Below are 23558 nucleotides of genomic sequence, written 5' to 3'. Positions count from 1 at the left end.
CCCTGGCAGTCCAGTGGTGAAGGCTCTGCACGCCCAGCAGAGGGGGCCCGAGTTTGATCCCTCTCGTTACGGAGCACAGGCTCAAGGACTCCGTCACTGCGGGGCTTAGTTACCTAGGGGCACGTGGTGTCTTAGTTCACAGAGCAGGGATCAAATCCCTGTCCCAGGCACTGGCAGGCGGATTCTTAACCACCAGACCACCAGGGAAGTCCCAGGGCAGGAGCATTTTAAATGCTGATACATACCATCGAATTGCTCCGGAAAGGTTACACAGTTGTGTATTCCTAGCAAGCGCACTCCCAGATGGCTCTGGTGGTAAAGAATCTGCCTGCCCACAGAGGAGATGCTAGTTTGATCCCTGGCTTGGGAAGATCCCCTGGAGAAGAAAATGGCAACCCACTCGTTTTCTTGCCAGGAGGATCCCATGGACAGAGCTAGCCTGGCGGGCTACAGTCCATGGGGTCACAGAGAGTCGGATATGACTGAAGCAACTTGGCACCAAGTATATAAATTGCCCATCTTCTCACACCCTCCCCAATAATGGATGGTATCTTTTTCTTACTTTATTTGAAAGGCAAGGAAAAGTCATCTCATTTTCATCTGAACGTCCTTCATCACAGAGTCTGAACATCATTTCAGGTTTACTAGCCATCTGGATTGCTTTTACAATACAAACACACAATTCATGTCATTTGATCAACGTTCTTGTCGTGCTTTTCTTATTGTTTTGTAAGAACTCTTTATATATTATAAATAGTATTGCTTAGACTTATAACAACTACCTTTTATCAGTCTTTCATTCATTTAGCGTCTTTTCCTCTGTACAGAAGTTTTTAACTGGGCCAAGTCTGTTGATCTCTTTTTTCTCTGGCAACACCACACGGCTTGCAGGATCTTAGTTCCCTGACTAGGGAACTCCCTGTCAATGGTTTCTCTAACAGCCTCAGGGTTTCTGTCATGTGCAAAAAAGCCCCTCCTGCTCTCGTGTTCTGCAGTCAGCAGTTCCAGCCATGAACAATTCTTATTTTTAGACACCCACTGTTCCACCAGCTCTTATTTTTAGATATCCACTGTTCCACCAGCTGCTGGCCTGTCAATGCCCCACATGGCTCTCTGGCTCCAAGGCAGAACGTGGCCTCTCGGAGTCCCAGGGCTGGCCTGGACCAGGGGGCTCCTGGGTGCCCAGCGAAGGCCTCAAGCTCTTCTCCAGCTCTGCTGCCACCCGGGGTGCTGCAGCCTGGATGGCACCCTGGATGCTCGGCAAGTCCCACTGGGTCCTCAGGAGAGCATCATCCAGGGTGAAGAAGCCGTCCCGTGTCCGCCGCACCTGGGTACAGACAGCGGTGCTCTTCAGCTCCAGGCCGATTTCGTGCACCAGCCTTCGCAGCTGCTTCTGTGTCTCATGCATGCACTGCACCTCTGCCAGGGACACACAGCAAAGGTGGCGGTCAGGAGCACAGCCTCTGGGGTCACGGATCAAGATCCACACCCCGGGAGCCCTCCTGGCTGTGCAATGACCTTAGCCAGGCCTCTTCCTCCTCTAAGTGTAGCTCAGGGCAGGCCCTGAGAGTCTGTTAAGACAGGCAGAGTCTCAGGCCCCATCCAGACCTGCTGAATCAGAATCTGCCTTTTCAGAGGAATCCCCAGGTTGGGACTTTCCTTGTGGTCCAGTGGTTAAGATACCATGCTTCCACTGCAAAGGGCACGGGTTCAATCCCTGGTCAGTGAACTAAGATCTGGTAAGCCACATGGTGAAGACCAAAAAAAAAAGGTGGTTGTGAGGAATCCTTTCTATTACACACTTAGCATCGGGAGAGTCTTGGTCAGCACTCAAGAAAGGAGCCCTTGTTAACACAATAAACAAAGAAAGAGTGGTGATGGAGCAGGTGCTGAGCTGGGTGGGATCAGCGCAGAGGGGAAAGTGGTGTCTGATGCCCCACAGTGACCTGAGACACTGGGTGGCTCTGGAGAGGAGCCACTACATATAACCTCTGCTTGTTAAGGTCTGGCTTCAAAGGGAGACTTGGCAGGAGACATCTATCTGCTCTGTGCGCCGTGTGATCAGCCAAGTCCAGCCTCAGGCTGGGAACGAAGCGGGCCCCTGCTGCCTTGACCAGTCGAGATCAGCGCTCACACATGCTGGCCTCTGCAAGGGTCTCCCCCAGTGACTCCGTGAACTCGGGAGCCTCGTGGCGCTGCCCCAACTTCCTGGAGCAACTTACCTAAGAGGAACTCTGGAGGCGCAAACTGGAGGCATCGGATGCCGGTGATCAGCATCGGGGACTTGTTCATGGGCCGGATCACGCCGCTCACGGCCATCTCGTAGGCCTCCTGGGTCTGTAGGTCGAGGCTGGAGTACCTGGGGATCAGGAGGGGCCAGATCAGGCAGCTGACTGCCCACCCCAGCCCTGCCCCACTCATGCCTTTCCTGAAGTTCTTCATTCGCTTCCCACCTTCTCAGTCCCTCTAGCCCCCTTTGCAGCAGCCTCTTCCAGTGCCCTCCAATCCTGAACCGCAAGCTCTACCCCTGTTCAGTCGTACCTGCACTGACTACTTCCGCCTGACTCTGTGCTGAGATGCTGTGGTTGCCTGGCTTTCTTCTGTTAGCTCATACATTCCCTATGAGCCCAACCAGGGAGGGACTGGCCCATGCCCTGGCACATTTCTGCATGCCCTGAAAGGAGTGGGTGCTTATGCCTGGTTTTGGGCTCAGATAGGAAGATCCATGGAATCTGCTCCGGGGCAGGCAGAGCCCTGCGGGTTAACTTCTTACTCTTCGAGCACTGTCCCCCATCTCCGCCCCCTGCCCGCCTGCCCCCAGCACTTCCTAAAGGAAATCAACCCTGAATATTCGTTGGGAGGACTGATGCTGAAGCTGAAGCTCCAGTACTTTGGCCACCTGATGCTAAAAGCCAACTCACTGGAAAAGACCCTGATGATGGGAAAGACTGAAGGCAGGAGGGAAAGGGGGCAACAGAGGATGAGATGGTTGGATGGCATCACTGACTCAATGGACATGAGTTTGAGCAAACTCTGGGAGATGGTGAAGGACAGGGAAGCCTGGCGTGCTGCCGTCCATGGGGTCATAAAGAGTTGGACATGACTTAGGCACTTAACAACCACCCAGCGCTTCCTTGAGGTCCCACTTGCAGGGGGGTGTGGGCCAGGCCTCTCTTACGTCACCAGAGCCTTCTGATGGGAACCTTGGATCACAGCCAGGATGCGGTCCAACTTCTCTCTGGTCACGTGGTCTGGAAAAGCCAGGCGGTGGTCAGCACAGGTGCCCACTGAGGCAGCAAACTAGAAATTTCAAACCAGCACCATCCTTGGAACCGAGAGGGGGTCCCACGCATCCTTAGGTCCCAGGATCCCCATGTACGGGGGTTGAGAGTCCTTTGAGAATCTTATGAAAGCTCTGGACACTCTTCTCAGAAATATACACATGAACTCAATGTCTGGAGGACAAACTCAAGGGATTCACAGGCTCCAGGTTAAGAATGCTTTGTTCTTGGGACTTCCCTGATTGGTCTAGTCATTAAGACTCTGCTCTCCCAATGCAGGGGGCATGGGCTTGATCCCTGGTCAGGGAGCTAAGATTTGGTGTGCCACGTGGCTTGGAAAAAAAAACAAACACATCCCCCTCTCACCCCCAAAAACCAACCAACAACAAAAAAAAAAATCCCACTTCCTTCTGGAAATGAGGCTCATAGTATGATATGACTTGCCTGCTCTTTTAAGCCAGGACCCCTGAGCCCCAGTCTAAGGTTTTCCATGCCAGGCATCCCTGGAGGGAGGGTGCCACCTGTCCAAACACAGAAGTGGGAGAGGCTCTGCATACTGGTCCCACCGAGAGATTCTGGGGCAGGCAGCAGCAAATCCTGGGGATGCTCAAACCCGCGGGGAGGCCGAGCCTGTGGGCCTGCTGGGACAGGCGCCAACTTCTGACTCCACTGGCCAGAGCTCTGGGAGCAAGTGTAGGGACTAAAGGTTGGCCAGCTGGGACGGGCACGGGCCTCTCATCCCTCCTGTAGGTTTCATTCGTGCTGTTGTCTTATCTGGAAGCCAGCAGCTTCCTCCTCCTGGCTCCTGACGCTCTCTACCTGCTTCTCTTTCCCGGCACTTAGTTTTTCTGGGTGTTTATAATAGTTTTTAATGACTTAAGAATCTTCTTCCAGAAATTCAGACCAACACCAACAAACACCTCCCCTCCTCCAAATTCCAGCTTCTGCCCTCCCAAAAGTGTCAAGCTGGTAGCTGTCTTCAGAACATTTTGTTGGTAGTTGACACACACCCACAAGTGCAAATATGTAGCATCGCTTTGCCGTGTTTTTAATCTTCTCTGGGAGACATAGCAGTGTGTCTGCTTTCCTTGCTAGACTGTGAGACCACTGAGACTGGGGACCCCATCTGATTCACCATATGTGCGCCCCACAATGGCTGGCGCATGTTGGTGCTCAGAAACGTGTCGAACAAGCATGTGCAACAGATCCTACAGGACAGTTTAGAACATGGGGAGAGCAAGAAATGAAGAACAAGCCACCTATCCATCTACCCATCCATCCATCACCCATCCATTGATCCATCCAGCGCTTCCCACATGCCAGGCCCAGTGCCACGGAGGACCACAGGAGTGGAACTACACCATCCCTGCTCTAATGGGCGACATCCTGGTGGGAGACAGACATTAAAACCACTGATCGTCAGCTGATGACTTTTCTGACAGTACACCTGGTCCAAGCCTGGGGGCTGGAGAAGCTTCCCTGGGGTGGGGACATTTAAGCCAGGTGAGAAAGCGTGGGGAGGACAAGGAATTCTCAGAAGACAGAATCACGTGTCCACGCCCCTAGGAGCCAGCCCTGGCCTGGTGTGTCTGCGAGTGTTTGAGAGGGACCCTCACAGCCCATGTCGGGGTGAAGCATAAAGGAAGCAAGTGAAGGGGCGGGAGCACCCACTCCTCCTGCCCTCCCTGGGACTCCCTTGGGCTCTTACCGTATGTTGTCTTCTCCACCAGCCGCCCATCCTCACAGAAGTCGTCTGTGGCTTTGCCCAGGAGGCCGCGCACGGTGTAATCCTGGAGGACGGGGAGGCAAGGTATGGGTATGGTCTAAGCCCTGCACGGAGGAAGGAGGTGTGGTCCAGCAGCTCAGAATCCCAGGGTGCTAGACTGAGGCTGGGGGTGGGGGCCACTCAGGGAGCTCGGGCGCTCGGCCCCTGCCCAGCTGCCCCCTGGGGAAGGGCACCGGGCTTTCCTGTGATGGCAAGCAGCATCGGCAGCCTGCACAGGGCGCCCAGAGCCACCCTGTGACCAACCCCAGCCTCCACGCCGCTCCACTTCCATCCAACCTGACACCAGAGCCTCCCAGGCCCCTCCCTGGAGACTGTCGGTTTCTCTCCTCCCTCCAAATACGATCTGTGCAGCTGCCTGTCTCTGCCTCAGATAAGAGTAAAGACAATGATAGTGAGGATGATAGTGGTGACATCGACTGAGCATCCACCGCGTGAGTGGCTGTGCTGAGCCCGTTACATACTGCCACTAATTTAATCTTCACAGTAAGCCTACGGAGGAGGTACTATTTTCACTCCCATTTCAAAGATGAGGAAATGGATGCACATAGATGTTAAGTAATCCAGCCCAGGACACAGAGCTGGCTACAACAGTGCTACAAGCTGGAGTCTTAAAGCGAAGCCACTTAGCTCCACAATCTCTGCTCTTAACCACAAACACCCTAGGTCTCCTAACGTGGCATCTCTGTACACACTCGTGAAGCCAGACCCCACAGCCCAGCAGGAATGCAAGCTCCCTAACGCTGAGATGGTGGTATCTACTTCTCAGCATTGCGGAGAGAATGCAGTGGTATCAAGATCAGGCTCTGGGGTCAGACAGACCCAGGTTCAAATCCCAGCTCTGCCTCCTTAGAGGCCGTGTGAGGGAATTCCCTGGCAGTCCAATGGGTATGACTCTGCACTTTCACCACTGGGGCCAAGGGTTCAATCCCTGGTTGAGGAACTAAGATCCTGCAAGCCCAGGGGTGTGGCCAAAAAAATTTAAGAAATAAAGGCTGTGTGAGCCAGAACAAGTGTCATCTCCTCTTTGGAGCCTCATTCTTTCATCTGTAAAATGGGTTAACAGTAGATCCCATCTCACGGGGATGCTGTAAGGCATCCACGAGGGGGTCCACACACAGCGCTGGGCACAGAGCAGTCAGCATGGGACAACGCCAGCTGTCATGCTGATGCCGTTGCTCAGCTTCCCCTAGCACAAGACTTGCCCTGCCCCCAAATGCGTATCCCTCATGGAATCCTCTCCGATTCAGAATCCTACCAGTGACCCCAGGGAAAGGGCGGAGGGATAAGCAGGCGGTCCCCAGCCCCCGTACCTTGGTGAGGTGAGCGTTGTACATATCAGTGAGGAGCCCGCATCCGTGTCCCACGCCGAGCACTGAAAGGTACCCCAGCCTGATCTTACACTGGGCTCCCCGTTCCGGTTCCCCTGGGCTCTCCAACCCCCACCCCCTCCAGCAAAACACTCCCACTGCTGATGGGTGTGGCAGCCAGGGGGCAAGGAGAGCATCTTCTACTGGAAGCAAGGAAGCCTCTGGGCATGTGTATGAAAAGGCAGATTTCCAGGTCCCAGCCACATATACTGACTCTGACTCAAAGTGGGAGTGGGGGTGAGGGTAGGGGTGGGGGGCTAGGATCCTTAGCAAGCTCCCTGGGGATCCTGACACTCAAAAGAAAGAGACCACCAGCCCAGTCACACAGACCTATACTCCCATCTGGGGATGGTTCTCAGCATGTCCTTTAACCTCCTGGGGTCTCAGGCTCCGAATCGGTAAAATGGGGATAAAATTACTATCTGATCTCTGTGGGTGTTGTGATGACCGAGACAATGAGCAGGAAGGAAGCAGTCGGCACAAAGGACAAGTCCAATAAGCGGGGGCATCGTCGCCACTCCCTGCATTTCTTCGGGTCTGTTTTTCCCTCTGGTTGAAGGAAAGAATGACCCTCCATTCACTCCTGGAGAGGGTACCCCGGGAGGGGCGCATGAGATCACATCGGCCCGCCTGTGTCCCAGGAAGCAGGACAAGTTGCTATGACCATTGTGCATGGAGGACGTGGCCACCGCCTGACCCTGGGGACACAGATGGCTCATGACTCAGGGCTTTGTGTGCCCAGCGACATCTATAGCTCTGCCAGCGGGGCCAGGGTCAGGCACTTGGTTACCCCACACAAGCAAGAGGCTTCCTCTCTGGTCCAGGGACTGTCGCTCACAACATGACCCAAGACAAATCATCTGTGCTCCTCAAGGCTTACTTTTCTTCCTAAAATCATACACGATCTACCAAACAACGTTGTTATGGTGAATACATGTGTACAAAGGGTTTCAAACCACATGTCACAGGCAAGAGTCACTTGATAAGGGTGGACGATCAGGACATCCCTCTTTCCACCAGTCGTCTTCCTAGAGACCAAACTTGGGAGGGATCAGGGGAGGAAGGCAGGAGTGGGAAGTGGCAGTCAGGTGAGAAGTGGGCTGGGCTCCTCAGAGCTCCCCAGGCCTCTATCACTGCACCCCAGGTTCACCATACCACCTACCAAGCACCCCAGATGCCTGGGAATCCAGTCGGTGTCCCACGCCAACCTTCAGGCTGGTGAATGCGAGTCCACGAACTGGAAAGAAACAAATGAGTTCTTTATCCTCAATGAACCCAGCCTCCAGGATGGCTTTGGGCCCACATGGCGATCTCATTCCTAGAATGTTGCCTCATGGAGCCCAAATCAGCATGAAGCTGGACTTTCAGGCTTCCCCACCAAGGAACCTGGGGTCCCAAACCATTTCTTCAGTTTCTGGGGCCCAGAGAAAAGGCAACCCAAAAGGCCTGTTAAGTCTGCCTGTCACTATTCCCTCAATGAAGGGCTTTGCGTGCACTGGGCAGAACACTGGAATTAAGATTGGGGGGTTCCTTATCCAGCTCCTGTGGAAGGCGGGTTCTGGACAGTCTCCCAGTGAGAAAATGGAGGCTGCGAATTCCTGGGTCTGTGTGTTCACAGAGCCTAGAACTCACTGACTACTCAGGAAATAACCCATTTCCCAAAAGAATGAATGACTCATCAAACAGATATAATTATGTACAGGTTTTTGGACATCAATTATACTTCAAGAAAGATGTAAAAATAAAAAATGAATGAATGCAGGAGTGAGCTAGAAGCTTTTACATTTCTGAAGATCAAGAGGAACCTAGGGTAACAGTATGGGGTAGTTAAAAGCTTAATAAATCCAGGCTACATGATTTAACATTAGCCAACACTGAACTTCCATCTTACCATTTGTGAAACGGGACTAGGACCCACTTCACAGGATTCAATGAGATGGTACTTGGGAAAAGCTTAACATAGTACCTAGTACAGAGTAGGCCCTCAACACATCATACTTGCTATTGCTGTTGTTATACTGTAGACTCACTGAATATTTCTGTCCAAGGGGTTTTGGAAATGGTGGAAAAGTCTTAAAGAGATGAGAATACCAGACCACCTTACCTACCTCCTGAGAAACCTGTATGTAGGTCAAGAAGCAACAGTTAGAACTGGACATGGAACAACAGAGACTGGATCCAAATTGGGAAAGGAGTACATTAAGGCTGTATATTGTAACCCTGCTTATTTAACTTATATGCAGAGTATATCATGTGAAATGCCGGGCTGGATGAATCACAAGCTGGAATCAAGATTGCCAGGAGGAATATCAATAACCTGAGATATGCGGATGACACCATCCTTATGGCAGAAAGCGGAGATGAACTAAACAGCCTCTTGATGAAAGTGAAAGAGGTGAGTGAAAAGTTGGCTTATAACTCAACATTCAGAACACTAAGATCATGGCATTCGGTCCCATCGCTTCATGGCAAATAGATGGGGAAACAGTAGAAACAGTGGCTAACTTTATATTTTGTGGCTCCAAAATCACTGCAGATGGTGAATGCAGCCATGAAATTAAAAGATGCTAAAAAAAAAAAAAGAAAAAGAAATTAAAAGATGTTTGCTCCTTGGAAGAAAAGCTATGACCAACCTAGAGAGCCTATTAAAAAGCAGAGACATTACTTTGCCAACAAAGGCCCGTCTGGTCAAAGCTATGGTTTTTCCAGTAGTTATGTATGGATGGGAGAGTTGGACTTTAAAGAAAGCTGAGTGCCAAAGATTGATGTTTTTGAACTACGGTGTTTGAGAAGACTCTTGAGAGTCCTTTGGACTGCAAGGAGATCAAACCAGTCAATCCTAAAGGAAATCAACCCTGAATATTCATTAGAAGGACTGATGATGAAGCTGAAACTCCAATACTTTGGCTACCTGATGCAAAGGACTGACTCACTAGAAAAGACCCTGATGCTGGGTAAGATTGAAGGCAGGAGGAGAAGGGGATGACAGAGGATGAGATGGTTGGGTGGCATCATCAACTGGATGGACATGAGTTTGAGCAAGCTCTAGGAGTTGGTAATGGACAGGGAAGCCTGACCTGCTGCAGTCCATGGGGTCGCAAAGACACGACTGAGCAACTGAACTGAATACTGTTGACTCACTGAATATTTCTGTCCAAGGGGTTTTAGAGGTTCCTGGCCTCTAAGCTCCTTAGCCTTCCGATAGCCTCCCAAACATACACTTTAATTATATCTAATGATGGGGGCTCATTATTGGAACTAGTTTCACTGTTGGTTAGCTTCGTTGACTATAAAATGTCACTCTTCACAGACACAGAGAACAGATTTGTGGTTGTCAAAGGCGAAGGGAAGTAGGGGAAGGATGGCTTGCGAGTCTGGGATAAGCAGATGCAAACTATTTTATATCGAATGGGCTTCCCAGGTGGCGCAGTGGGAAAGAATCCACCTGTCAATGCAGGAGACACAAGAGATTCACGTTTGATCCCTGGGTCCGGAAGACCCCCTGGAGAAGGAAATGGCAGCCCAGTCCAGTATTCTTGCATGGAAAATTCCATGAACAGAGAAGCCTGGCAACAGTCCACGGGGTTGCAAAGAGTGGGAAACAACTGAGAGACTGAGCGCACACAAACACACACACACACACACACACACACACACACACACATATGTAGAAAGGATAAACAACCAGGTCCTATTGTATAGCATAGGAAACTATGTTCAATATCCTGTGATAAACCATAATGGAAAAGAATGTGAAATAGAATGTATACATATGTATAATTGAATCACTTTGCTGTACAGCACAAATTGACACAATATTGTAAATCAATTATACTTCAATAAAATTAAAAAAAAATTTTTTTAAGTCACTCTTTCACAGGAGTTCCAAATTCTGTCCTTAGGACTTCTACCTGAGGGTCTCAATTTTTACCTGGAATCCCAGAATAATAAAGGGGTCAGCAAATTACAGTCCACAGGTCAAATCCTCAAGTTTTGCTTTTTCACAGCCCACAAGTTAAAATGATTCTTATGTTACTAAGTGGTCTTTAAAGCTAAAAAGAATACTATTTCATGATATATGAAAAATACATGAAATTCAAATGTTAGTATCCACAAGTAAGGGGCTTCCATGGTCAGTTCAGTTCAGTCGCTCAGTCGTGTCCGACTCTGCAACCCCACGGACTCCAGCACGCCAGGCCTCCCTGTCCATCGCCAACTCCCAGAGTTTACTATAACTCACATCCATTCAGTCAGTGATGCCTGGTTTCCCCATTGGCTCAGTGATAAAGAATCCTGCCAATGCAGAAGAGGCGGATTCAATCCCCTTGAGAAGGAAATGGCAGCGCATTCCAGGATTCTTGCCTGGGAAATCCTATGGACAGAGGAACCTGGCAGGCTACAATCCACAAGGTCCCAAATGAATCAAACTCAACTTAGTGACTAAACAACAACAAATCCACAGGTAACGTGTTACTGGAACACAGCCAGGCTCATTACATACTGTCTACAGCTGCTCTGCACAACAATCACAGAAACCTGCAAAGCCTAAAACATTGACTATCTAGCCCTTTCCACGGAGAAGGCAATGGCACCCCACTCCGGTACTCTTGCCTGGAAAATCCCATGGGTGGAAGAGCCTGGTCACTTTCATGAACTGGAGAAGGAAATGGCAACCCACTCCAGTGTTGTTGCCTGGAGAATCCCAGGGACGGGGGAGCCTGGTGGGCTGCCATCTATGGGGTCGCACAGAGTCAGACATGACTGAAACAACTTAGCAGCAGCAGCAGCAGCAGCCCTTTCCAGGAAATTTTGCCAATCTCTGGTCAAACACTTCACTGCCACTGTGGTCCTACATTGGTCTGGGACAGGAGGAGTCTGGCTGGGACACACTGACTTTGGGCAGGGACTTTCCAGGGAAGCAATACCCAGCCCCTTTGCTGAATGCCCATTACCCAGCGGATGGTCGATGAGTGTGGGCACACGGTTGGCTGTGAGGGTCAGCTCCTTCTCTTTGCTGCTTTCCACGGATTCCAACAGGAAGCGAACACGCTGTTTAGGGGCAGGAGGCTTCCCAGCATTGAGACCTGAATACACGTAAAGAACATCTCATCAATTCTGTTGTAGAAGACAGCTGAAAGCCCACAGTGCAAAGAAGAGCAGAAGTTAAGAAACAGACTTGGGTTCAAATCTTGACTTTCAGTTCAGTTTAGTCTCTCAGTCGTGTCTGACTCTTTGCGACCCCATGAATCGCAGCATGCCAGGCCTCCCTGTCCATCACCAACTCCCGGAGTTCACTCAAACTCATGTCCATCGAGTCGGTGACGCCATCCAGCCATCTCATCCTCTGTCGTCCCCTTCTCCTCCTGCCCCCAATCCCTCCCAGCATCAGGGTCTTTTCCAGAGAGTCAACTCTTTGCATGAGGTGGCCAAAGTATTGGAGTTTCAGCTTTAACATCAGTCCTTCCAATGAACAGCCAGGACTGATCTCCTTTAGAATGGACTGGTTGGATCTCCCTGCAGTCCAAAGGACTCTCAAGAGTCCTCTCCAACACCACAATTTAAAAGCATCAATTCTTCGGCGCTCAGCTTTCTTGACTTTACCACTTATTAATTACTTATGACCACGGACAGTACTGAATCTGTTTACCCATCTGAACACGGGAGAAAGCGAGGTACTATAAACCGAACAGTCAGTTAGGAAACCGTTCTGCCCAGACGACTGGGTCACACGATCTTATTTTGCAACAAAGTTCAGCAGTTGAGATGGACTCCTGGGGAACCGGAGCGGGATCCTGGGTCTGGCTAGAGGCACTCACCTTTCAGAAGCTGCAGCTCCACAGTATCCCGTAGATGCTTCCATTTTAGCCCGGGGGGCTTGTAGACTGCGAAGAGCCCCTGCAGCCGAGCCAGGCCGGCGGACCTCATACCTGAAGCCCGCGCAGCCCGAGCTCGCCCAACAGCTGAACGCAGACGGAAATGCTATATGGTCCCGCCCCCAAATGTGCTACTACCAATGGGCGCCGCCATGTTTCATGGACGGAAGAGGTTCTCTTCTTATTGTCCTCGGGGGGAAAACGTGCTACGGAGAACGACGTAGGGTCCGGTGCTGAACCCCAAACCTGGCGAGGCTTACTTGGAGACCTCTCTTGGAGGTGAGGTTAAATGAGAAGGATTTTATATCCGTGGGTGTAGGTGACAAAGGGGTTGCCTAGGTTTTTTCATGCTTAGCGAGAGGCTTTTCCTGTCCGTGCTATTTTTCCCGCCCAAAAGGCCCTGCCCCACTCAGCGCAGTAAGGCTCGAGTCCTTTTGACTTCTCCAGCGCGCCGTCGCCAGAGAAGTTGGGGGCGGGGGGTGGAGTCGGCCTTGCCCCGCTCATCCCCCCCAGGACGTCTGACGGTGCCCGCTGCCATGGCGACGCTGCTGCGCTGGGTCGTGCGCCCGCTCTGCGCCCTCCGCGGCAGCCCAGTCCCTCCTGCAGGCAAGCGGCCGGGGCCCGGGAAGGAGGGCCGGGGACGTGCCCCGCTCGGCTCTTTTGACCTCCCGTCTGTTTTCTTGCCCCGCAGGTGTTCCCCTCAGAGCCGTGAGCCATGGCGCTGGCCTGCTCTACCCCGAACACATCCCCACCTCCCTGCTGCAGAAGGTGCTGCTGGCCGCCGGCTCTGCCGGGATGGCACTCTATGATCCCTATCGCCACGGTAAGGCAGCCAGCGCCGCCGGCGCTTTATTGGGGCAACTAGGGATCCGGACCACCTTACCTGCCTCTTGAGAAATCTGTATGCAGGTGAGGAAGCAACAGTTAGAACTGGACATGGAACAACAGACTGGTTCCAAATAGGAAAATGAGTACGTCAGGGCTGTATATTGTCACCCTGCTTATTTAACTTCTGTGCAGAGTACATCATGAGAAACGCTGGACTGGAAGAAACACAAGCTGGAATCAAGATTGCCAGAAGAAATATCACTAACCTCAGATATGCAGATGACACCACCCTTATGGCAGAAAGTGAAGAGGAACTAAAAAGCCTCTTGATGAAAGTGAAAGAGGAGAGCGAAAAAGTTGGCTTAAAGCTCAACATTCAGAAAACAAAGATGGCATCCAGTCCCATCACTTCATGGGAAATAGATGGGGAAACAGTGGAAACAGTGTCAGACTTTATTTTTTTGGGCTCCAAAATCACTGCAGATGGTGACTGCAGCCATGAAATTAAAAGACGCTTACTCCTTGGAAGAAAAGTTATGACCAACCTAGATAGCATATTCAAAAGCAGAGACGTTACTTTGCCGACTAAGGTCCGTCTAGTCAAGGCTATGGTTTTTCCAGTGGTCATGTATGGATGTGAGAGTTGGACTGTGAAGAAAGCTGAGCGGTGAAAAATTGATGCTTTTGAACTGTGGTGTTGGAGAAGACTCTTGAGAGTCCCTTGGACTGCAAGGAGGTCCAACTAGTCCTTTCTGAAGGAGATCAGCCCTGGGATTTCTTTGGAAGGAATGATGCTAAAGCTGAAACTCCAGTACTTTGGCCACCTCATGCGAAGAGTTGACTCATTGGAAAAGACTCTGATGCTGGGAGGGATTGGGGGCAGGAGGAGAAGGGGACGACAGAGGATGAGATGTCTGGATGGCGTCACCGACTCAATGGACATGAGTTTGAGTGAACTCCGGGAGTTGGTGATGGACAGGGAGGCCTGGCATGCTGCGATTCATGGGGTCGCAAGGAGTCAGACACGACTGAGCGACTGAACTGAACTGAACTGAACTGAGGGATCTGGAGTGATGCTGAAGCTCCATTGCTTTGGCCACCTGATGTGAAGAGCCAACTCATTGGAAAAGACCCCAATGCTGGGAAAGATTGAAGGCAGGAGGAGAAGCGGGGCACAGAGGATGAGATGGTTGGATGGCATCACTGACTCAATGGACATGAGTTTGAGCAAACTGCAGGAGACAGTGAAGGACAGGGAAGCCTCGCCTGCTGCAGGCCACGAGGTCGCAAAGAGTCGGACAGGACTGAGTGACTGAACAACAACGGGGGTCCGGGGCCCGGTGTGCCCTTGCCTTGAAAGCCCCGCAGGTCCCGGCCATTGTCAAAGCCTCCCTGTTTGCTTGGTTAACTGTAGATTAGACTAGGCCAGGGTACCCAAACCTGGCTGCAAGTCATAATCATCCGAAACATTCATAAAAATGTAGATGCCAGGGTCCCACCCTAAATTCTCACAATTGGAATCTGCTAGGAGTGGGTAGGAGAGGATGGAAGGGAAGTGGGATCTGAGCTTCAGCCTTTTTAAACTGCTTCCTGGGAGATTCTGTTACCCAGACACATTGAGAACCTCTGGACTAGATAATTTATGAGCACCCATCAAATGATAACATCCTGTTAGCATTTGGGATCGTGCATGGCACATAATAAATGCTCAATAAATGTTTGCTGGATGTTTTAATAGGATGCTTTGGGATCCTACAGTGTTTTTCTCATCCCCTCTAGGATTCTTAGATCTGAAAGCACTGTTATTCTTTCCAGTAAAAATGATAATGCTGTTATCATTTAATAATGCTGCTCACTGAGCCCTTATTTTACTTGCTCACTGTGTTAAATGTTTTATATGCGTAACCTTGACTTAACATTAACCCTAAAAGAAAGGTATTACCTGCACTTCACATATAAGGACACTGAAGATGGGAAATGTGAAGCAGTTTGCACACAGTCACCTACATAGTGATCAAAATGGGGCTTGAACCCAGCACTGTCTGATACCAGAGTCTACCCATCCACAGAGACGTGACATTCTGTCCTGATGATGCATGTGAAAGTGATTTACTAACTCTTTGGAACATTGTGCTAGCCGGAGCTGCCTCGCCCCATTAGACTGATAACAGTAATAACTGTAGCCGTATTGAGCTTTACTGTGTGTTTAACTTGAATCTTCGTAACTAAGAGCTGGATACTCTTGTTTTATCATGTATGAAATTAAGGTTTAGACCAGGTCAGATAATTTACTTAAGATCATAGCCTCCATTTGTCCCCATTTTTTTTCCTTTCAGACATGGTTGCAGTTCTGGGAGAGACCACAGGACACCGTGCCCTGAAGGTCCTCAGGGACCAGATGAAGAGGGATCCAGAGGGCGCCCAGATCCTGCAGTAGGTCCCAGCTCTGCCTGGGGGATTGAGGGCATTCTTTGGGGATTCTGATTTCTCTGGAATCACATGGTGTTCCTCTAGGGAACTCTTCTTTATACCATGACCATGGATGGCTGCACAGGCTGGGCACTCTCCAGCTCCATGGATGTCATTCACATAGACAACTCTGATGACCTCTGGACAGTGCAGTATGGTGGCCTCAGCCCAGTTCCAACAACAGGGCTCTTGTGCCTTCACTAACGTCCCATAACATATGCTGCCTGTAACCCCCACCCCTGCAGTGCCCTGTGTGAATACCCAGATCAATCTGAGGCCTGTTTACCTAAGGCAGGAACCATAGCCTTAGCTTGTGGCAGTCTCTTCAGTCCCTGCCACTGGCCTTGCCGGTAGTAGAGGCTCCATTAGGACTTGACCCCGTTGCTGCCCTCTGCCCCTTCGCCTCTCAAACCCTTACTCTACCTGGACCTTTAACCTGCCTTTGCTGGTGCCTTCCCAGTATCTGAGTCCTGCCTCCTGCTTCACAGGGAGCGTCCCCGGATCTCACTGTCCACCCTCGACATGGGCAAGCTCCGCAGTCTGCCCGAGGGCTCCTTTGGCTGCGCGTATCTCCATTTTCTGGATGAGAATGTGAGTCTCCAGCTTCTGTGCGTTTGGCAGTCACCAGGGAGGGCAGATGAATGGCACATGAGTAATGTCCTGAGGAAGGAGGGGCCTGTGCCTCCACCATGGGCAGCACTGCCTTGCAGTCTCGCGTGTCAAGGCATTGTCATTTTCTGTGATACAGGCACGTGGGCCAGGAGCATCACTCCAAGCAATTACACTGCTCTGCACTTACTAACCTCTATTGCGTGCCACATGGCAGGTTCACACGTGATCTCACTGAATTCCCCCCCAACAACTGTGCCAAGATGAGGAAACTAAGGCTCAGAGAGGTTAAGCAACTTGCTGATTTCACAGGCCAGTATTAATGGAGGCAATATTCAAATCAGAATCATGCTGTTAATTATTACATTGTGTCCCCTGTTGTAGAGACAGTGTGCCCCTTGGGTGTGACAATTGTTTCCCCATCTATTTGCCTGGAGGTGAAGGGACCAGATGCCATGATCTTACTTTTCTGAATGTTGAATTTTAAGCCAGCTTTTTCACTCACCTCTTTCACCTTCATCAAGAGACTCTAGTTCCTCTTGCTTTCTGCCATAAGGGTGATGTCATCTGCATATCTGAGGTTATTGATATTTCTCCTGGCAATCTTGATTCCAACTTCTTCATCCAGCCTGGCATTTCGCATGATGTACTCTGCATATACTCTTGGAAACTCTGGAAGTTGGTGATGGACAGGGAAGCCTGGAGTGCTGCAGTCCGTGGGGTTGCAGAGTCGAACATGAATGAGCAACTGAACTGAACTCTGCATATCAGTTAAATAAGCAGGGTGACAATATACAGCCTTGATATACTCCTTTCTCAATTTTGTTGTTCCATGTCGAGTTCTAACTGTTGTTTCTTGACCTGCATACAGATTTCTCAAGAGGCAGGTAAGCTGGTCTGGTATTCCCATCTCTTGAAGAATTTTCGTTTGTTGTGATCTACACAGTCAAAGGCTTTAGCATAGTCAATGAAGCAGAAGTAGATATTTTTCTGGAACACTCTTGCTTTTTCTATGATCCAGCCAATGTTGGCAATTTGATCTCTGGTTCCTCTGCCTTTTCTAAATCCAGCTTGAACATCTGGAAGTTCTCGGTTCACATACTGTTGAAGCCTAGCTTGGAGAATTTTGAGCATTACTTTGCTAGCGTGTGAAATGAGTGCGCAATTGTGCGATAGTTTGAACATCCTTTGGCATTGCTTTTCTTTGGGATTGGAATGAAAACTGACCTTTTCTAGTCCTGTGGCCACTGCTGAGTTTTCCAAATTTGCTGGCATAGTGAGTGCAGCACTTCCACAGCATCATCTTTCAGGATTTGAAATAGCTCAACTGGAACTCCATCACCTCCACTATCTTTGTTCATAGTGATGCTTCCTAAGGCCCACTTGACTTCGCATTCTAGGATGTCTGGCTCTAGGTGAGTGGTCACACCATGGTAGTTAATCTGGGTCATTAAGATTTTTTTGTACAGTTCTTCTGTGTATTTTTGCCACCTCTTCTTGATATCTTCTGCTTCTGTTAGGTCCATACCATTTCTGTCCTTTATCGAGCCCATCTTTGCATGAAATGTTCCCTTGGTATCTCTAATTTTCTTGAAAAGATCTCTCTAGTCTTTCCCATTCTATTGTTTCCTCTATTTCTTTGCATTGATCACTGAGGAAGTGATTCTCTCTCCTTGTTATTCTTTGGAACTCTGTATTCAAGTGGGTATACCTCTCCTTTTCCCCTTTGCCTTTCACTTCTCTTCTTTTCTCAGCTATTTGTAAGGCCTCCTCAGACAACCATTTTGCCTTTTTGCATTTCTTTTTCTTGGGGATTGTTTTGGTCAGTGCCCCCTGTACAGTGTCACGGACCTGTGTCCATAGTTCTTCAGGCACTCTATCAGATCTTGAGCAGAGAATTCAGCATAGAATTGGGGCAAAGGTCAACAGGGTCCAAGTCTTAGTTGATTGATATCAGGAGAGTCAAAGAAGGTCAACATCATCATTCCTTAGGTTTTAACTAATCTGGGATCTTAGCATGTAGATACCACCCTACACCTGGGTAGGGCCTTAGTTCCTATAGAAAAGTGTAAAGATACATATCACATTGTTAATGTATATTCTTTGAGGAGGAACTGGGACTCTTTTATCATTGAACTATTATTTCTTGACGGCTCAGAGAGTAAGGAGTCTGCCAACAGTGCAGGAGACCCAGATTCAATCCCTGAGTTGGGAAGATCCCCTGGAGAAGGAAATGGCAACCCATTCCAGTATTCTTGCCTGGAGAATCCCAGGGACAGAGGAGCTTAGGGAGTTACAGTCCATGGGGTCACAAAGAATCAGACATGACTGAGCAACTAACACTTTCACTTCTCTTTCGTTGTTTGACTGCTTTTCCTCTATTCCTGCATTCCTTTATTCCTTTAAGATCATTAATTACTGAAACATGTTGAAGGGCAAGCATTGTGTCCAGGCTTAGATCCCAAGTTGACTTAGGCCAAAGTGGCTTCTCTAATGTCAAGAATGTCATGCCTGGTTCTCTTTCTCCATGGGCCCCCTACCCTATCTGCTTACAGACAAAGTCTGTATTTTGTAATAGAAGCAATAGGAAGCCATTGAGGTTTCGAGCCAGATAGTAACATGATCTGCGTTATAAAAGGACCTTAGGATATCGCAGGGCAGAGTCCCTGCTCCTACCCTTCCCTGCCCCCCAGCACATACACTTCCCATCAGAGCACCTCTGTCAAGTCGCCATCCAGCTCAGCTGCAGGAGCCAACCAGGCTGGAGGAGGTGAAAGAGTGAGTGAAGATTGCTCTCGAGCTAGGTTTCTCAACCTTGCCACTGTTGACTTTTGGGGCTGGAGAATTGTTTGTTGTAGGGCAGCACTGTGCATTGTAGGAAACATCCTGGCTTCTACATACTGGATTCCAGTAGCACTTGCCCCACTAAGTTGTGACGACCTTAAATGTCTCCAGACACTGCAGCTATCCCCGGGTAGATGGTTGAGAACATCTGCTTTAGATTATTGTGCCTGAGAAAATAATCATCTTCTATCCTTTCCCTATTGCCCACGCCCCATTTTATACCATCACCCAGAAATTTCACCAAGATGCAAGTTTATTTCATCAATGGGAAATCCACCAGGGTGACCTGCTCCAGGTACCACCAGAAAAGGCTATTCTTCTGAAGTCCCCCAGAGCCTTCTGTCCTGTTGTGGAGGGGATGGGACTGCCAAGGCCTCCCCGGGCACCTCGCTCAGCCACAGCCTTAAGTAACAGCCCTGGAGATTGTAACACTTGTAGAGTATAGACACCTGGCAGCCCACAAAGTGTAAGGGAACACCTTTGTCCCAGTGGAGGTTTAGATCAAAGGTCAAGGTGAGGCCACCTTCCCTGACACTGACTGCTCGCCTTTCTTCCCGTCTTTAAAGCTCTGGGTAAATCACTTGACCTCTGAGCCTCAGACTCTTTATCTGAGGTAAGGAAACCTCATGTTTCTCTTCCAAGGCACTTATATGGCTGATTAATAATGGATGTTAAGGCTTTGGAATCCAGCAGGCTGTGTCCGGAATCCTGACTCAGCCACTTGATTAGCTGTGTGATCTCTGACAAAGTTACTTTATCTCTCCCTTTTTTCTTATCTGAATCTGAGGCTGATAGCAATATCCACCCCCAGGTGGCCTCAGGACGTGGCATGACAATATGTATGGAGGACTTCATACAGTGCTGGCACATAGTAGGTGTCAGCCATCACTGACCACCTTCAGCTTCACATAGCAGATAGAACTCTATAGAAGAAATTAGAACCAGGGACCCAATGAAGTCACAAACACAGACGTGGCACTGGGCTAGCAGCCCCCAAAATAAAGGCACCAAATCCCTTGACCTCTGGACAGGCTGAGCTCATGCTCTGAAACTAGGAAGACCTATTCTGCATGGTGCACTGAGGGGCAGTGGGCGGAAACAGGACAGTTGCCATCCCTGCCTGGGGTCAGAAAGTGCCTGGGGCTGGCCTTTTACTCCTGCATTTACAGGATGATGTAAATTGATTCCCAGGCCTTGGAGACAGAACAAGAGAGCCCGGTCCTGGGCTGATGACCGGCTGCTGCAACACTGTTTACCGCGATAGCATGCACACCATGAAGGGAATTTAGAATCTGCTGCCATCAGATAAAATAGAAACAGATAGAATTACTTTTAATAACATATCTTGTTTTCGTGTGCTAAAATACCCTTTCTGTATGTAATCGATAGTATAAAATTATTGAGATTTCACATTATTCTTGTCATGCCGAGTCTTGGAGCTCCAGTGTGTATTTCACACATGCAGCACATCTCAGTTGGCACTTGTCACATTCAAGCCTTGGTGGCTGCCATGATTGGCTGCTGTACCCGACAGTGCTGGTGTGAACGAGTGACATTAACAATCATGGGCACCAAACATCATGGCACAGTCGTGTCAGATGCCACAAAAAAGTACCGGATGCTACAAGAAACCATAACGTGGACCTGATCTGTCTGAAGGTCAGGGGCAGCCTCCTGCAGAAGGGACACTTAAGCCAGGTTGTGAAGGACAGGTAGGAATTGTCAAGGTGAAAGAGCACCCTAGGCTGGGAGCAGCTCATCTGAAGAAGTGGGGGCCTTGGATGCTTCTTTTCTCCTCCCCCCTCATTTTATTTTCAGTTGTGGTTCCAAATAAAAAACACACCTTAAGATTTACTGTCTTAGTCCTCTCTAAATGGGCAGTTCAGTAGTGTGTTAAATATAGTCACATTGTTGTGAAACCAATCACGGGAGCTTTTTCATCTTGTAAAAACTGAAACTCTGTATCAGAAAACACCTCCTGCTTCTCTCCCCACCAGGGGTTTCTGAGATTCTAGCAGGGGCTGTACATCCTGTGGGAGTTGGGGTAGGCCAAGGGGGCGCCCCCTATATTCCCTGCCTGCAGACTCCCCTGGCAGCAGCTGCAGACAGACCTAAAGTCCTGAGATAGTTCTGGTGGGGTGTGAATTTGGTGGCATGGTTGAGAGTCGAGGGGAGGCTGGGAAATTGGACCCTGGGAACCAAGAAGGGGTCTAGGGAGGGCTCATGGTTGTCAGGGGGCTTCCCCAGCGGCTCAGACAGTAAAGAATCTGCCTGCAATGCAGGAGACCCGGGTTCGATCCCTAGATCTGAAAGATTCCCCTGGAGAAGGAAATGGCAACCCACTCCAGTATTCTTGGCCTGGAAAATCCGATGGATGGAGAAGCCTTGCAGGCTACAGGCCATGGGGTCGCAGAGAGTCGGACACAACTGAGCGATTTCACTCTCATGATCATCAGAAGGTCTCCCCAGACACCCGCGCACCCACCCGCTTCGTGGACGACGAGGAGCTAGCATACGTGATCCAGCGGTATCGGGAGATCCATGACATGCTCCACACCCTGCTGGGCATGCCCACCAACATCCTGGGTGAGTGCTGGCCAGCAGGCAGCCCCTGGATGCTTCCAGAGTGGGCGTGGGGCAGAGCGTACCCAGTGAGGGGCCTGGGTGGTGCCGGGCCCTCCATTCAGCCTGTCTCCTGGTCTATCTGCAGGGCCAGGTCAGGGCACACCTGTTTCAGCCGCTCACCAGTTAGCTGACCCAGTGCCTCATTTTTCACTTTACCCGAACATCGTGGTGTATCTGGGCCACACATCCCCATCCTCCACCCCCAGTGCCTCTGACAGCTCCTACACTGATGTGGCAGCGTCCAGACACCTGGGCTCCCCACACTCTGAAACCCTCAGTGGTTCCCGGAGGCCTGGACTCCTCAGCCTGGCTTTTGGAGTCCCGTACCCTGACCCCAAGCTTCCTTTCCAGCCCTTACCTCCTCCTGCTCTTTCTTGGACCCTCCTCCCCCCACCCCAAGCCAAGTGCCCCAAGGCCCAGCACAAGCCGGGACTGGGCACTGCTGACCCCTGGTAGAGATCGGAGTGGAGCAGATGCCTCACCCTATCCTGAGCATCACTGGCCTCTCCTCGCCCGGCCCGTCCTCACTTCTCACTCACTTCCCCACCCTGCCTGCCAGGGGAGATCGTGGTGAAATGGTTTGAGGCTGTCCAGACCGGCCTGCCCATGTGCGTCCTGAGTGCACTCTTCGGACCGATCCAACTCAGCGCCCAGTAAGTTCTCAAGGGCTGAGGGGTTGGGGGAAAGTGCAGGGCTCCAGGAAATAGGAAGAGCCCACAGCCTTTCTGAGCAGCCCCAGTGGATCTCAGGAAGCCAGGATGGGAAGGCTAGGGCAGAGCGTGAACCTGGCCCGGCGCAGGGGCTCCAGGATGAGGCTTCGTGAAGCTTGGACGCTTCATAGAACTTGAGGGTTTCTCGGGCCAGGCCCCTGTATCGAGTGAGAATAGCTGGGTCAGGAAACCTGGGGCCGTGGGTGGGCGGTGCAGGTTCCTGGGGATGCAGTCTGGCATTAGTTTCTGGAGGTGGGGGAGCCCTCGACTTAAAGCTGGGCTTTGGCGTGTTCAAAATGTGTGGCTTTGAGCACAGGGCTTTTACCTCACTGAGCTTCTGCTTCCTCATCTGAAAAGTGGGGCTGGGAACTGCCTGCTCTTGTCTGCATGGATTAACTAAGGACACGCGCGTCGGCTCAGGGCAGGTGGTGTGCCTGGCACTCAGGACCCCGGGTCCTCTGTCTTCTCTCTCCTCTGCGGCCCCATAGGAGCCTGCAATTGCTGATCTCAGAGCTGATCCCATGGGCAGTTGAGAATGGCCGCAGAGCCCCGTGTGTCCTCAACGTGTACTACGAGCGGCGCTGGGAACAGCCCCTGCAGGCTCTGCGGCAGGAGCTGGGCATCACGGAGCCGCCCCTGCGTGTGGAGGGCCTGGTGTAGAGCCAGAGCGCCTGAGGCCCCACCCCACCCCACCCCCCACTTCCCCCAGGGGTGGAGCACGTCTGTGCCAGCACCCAGGTTCCTCGTCTGTGAACTCTGACCCTTGGACGTCGCTCATCATGATTTATCAGAGGGAGCAGCCAGTGGAGCTCCTGGGGGAGCCAGAAGTGAACCCCGAGTGCTCAGGGATTGCTCAGGTCCACAACCCATGTGCCCGACCCCTCCCTGTCTGCCAGCGTTCTCTGGGTGCCAGCCTGGGGGAGTCTTCACAGGGGGAATGGCTGCCCTTGATTCCCAAGGCCTGAGCAAGAGGGAGGCGGGTCTCTGCTGTCTGAATAAAGGTTCCCATCAGGTCCCAAGTCTGCTTCTCCCGTCTCTGCCCAGTGCTGCCCATGACCCTGGCAGGCTTGGACCTTCAAGCGCTGAGGGCAGACACGCCTCCAGCCAGAGCTTCTGCTTTTCTCTACTCCTCTGGGATTCGAATTCCCCACTCCTCCGCCTTCTAG

General features: G+C 50.8%; 2 protein-coding genes across 3 annotated transcripts; one reads left to right on the top strand and one right to left on the bottom strand.

Annotated features, from left to right (window-relative positions):
* Nucleotides 1-566: 566 nt before the first annotated feature.
* TRUB2 (TruB pseudouridine synthase family member 2) lies at nt 567-12372 on the bottom strand. 2 transcript variants are annotated; one of them, XM_068978019.1, is made up of 8 exons: nt 12251-12372; nt 11387-11518; nt 7597-7671; nt 6378-6439; nt 4990-5071; nt 3179-3251; nt 2223-2359; nt 567-1419 (listed from the first exon to the last, which is right to left on the bottom strand). In XM_068978019.1, exons 1-8 carry the CDS (start codon nt 12357-12359, stop codon nt 1094-1096), a joined length of 996 nt encoding a protein of 331 aa, XP_068834120.1. In that variant the 5' UTR covers nt 12360-12372; the 3' UTR covers nt 567-1093. The 2 variants fall into 2 exon arrangements, with proteins under 2 accessions (XP_068834120.1, XP_068834127.1); XM_068978026.1 differs by lacking the exon at nt 11387-11518 and having other exon boundaries at nt 12251-12359.
* Nucleotides 12373-12562: 190 nt separating this feature from the next.
* On the top strand, nt 12563-23349 carry COQ4 (coenzyme Q4). The gene is made up of 8 exons (XM_068980989.1): nt 12563-12586; nt 12705-12913; nt 12999-13130; nt 15472-15568; nt 16093-16195; nt 21514-21643; nt 22242-22335; nt 22881-23349. Exons 2-8 carry the CDS (start codon nt 12844-12846, stop codon nt 23050-23052), a joined length of 798 nt encoding a protein of 265 aa, XP_068837090.1. The 5' UTR covers nt 12563-12586; nt 12705-12843; the 3' UTR covers nt 23053-23349.
* Nucleotides 23350-23558: the final 209 nt, after the last annotated feature.

Source organism: Capricornis sumatraensis, chromosome 1, assembly GCF_032405125.1.
Source record: "Capricornis sumatraensis isolate serow.1 chromosome 1, serow.2, whole genome shotgun sequence".
Taxonomy (NCBI): domain Eukaryota; kingdom Metazoa; phylum Chordata; class Mammalia; order Artiodactyla; family Bovidae; genus Capricornis; species Capricornis sumatraensis.
The sequence above is the reverse complement of the archived record's forward strand: the minus strand, read 5'-3'. Positions and strand labels throughout refer to the sequence as shown.

Coding starts and splice junctions, on each gene's coding strand:
- TRUB2 (XM_068978019.1), bottom strand. CDS start 12,359: ATGAGGTCCGCCGGCCTGGCTCGGCTGCAGGGGCTCTTCGCAGTCTAC. Junction 6,440..7,596: donor CCAGGCATCTGGGGTGCTTG/GTAGGTGGTATG, acceptor GGTACCTTTCAG/TGCTCGGCGTGGGACACGGA. Junction 5,072..6,377: donor ACAACGCTCACCTCACCAAG/GTACGGGGGCTG, acceptor CCCGTCCTCCAG/GATTACACCGTGCGCGGCCT.
- COQ4 (XM_068980989.1), top strand. CDS start 12,844: ATGGCGACGCTGCTGCGCTGGGTCGTGCGCCCGCTCTGCGCCCTCCGC. Junction 13,131..15,471: donor CTATGATCCCTATCGCCACG/GTAAGGCAGCCA, acceptor TTTTCCTTTCAG/ACATGGTTGCAGTTCTGGGA. Junction 16,196..21,513: donor TCCATTTTCTGGATGAGAAT/GTGAGTCTCCAG, acceptor CATGATCATCAG/AAGGTCTCCCCAGACACCCG.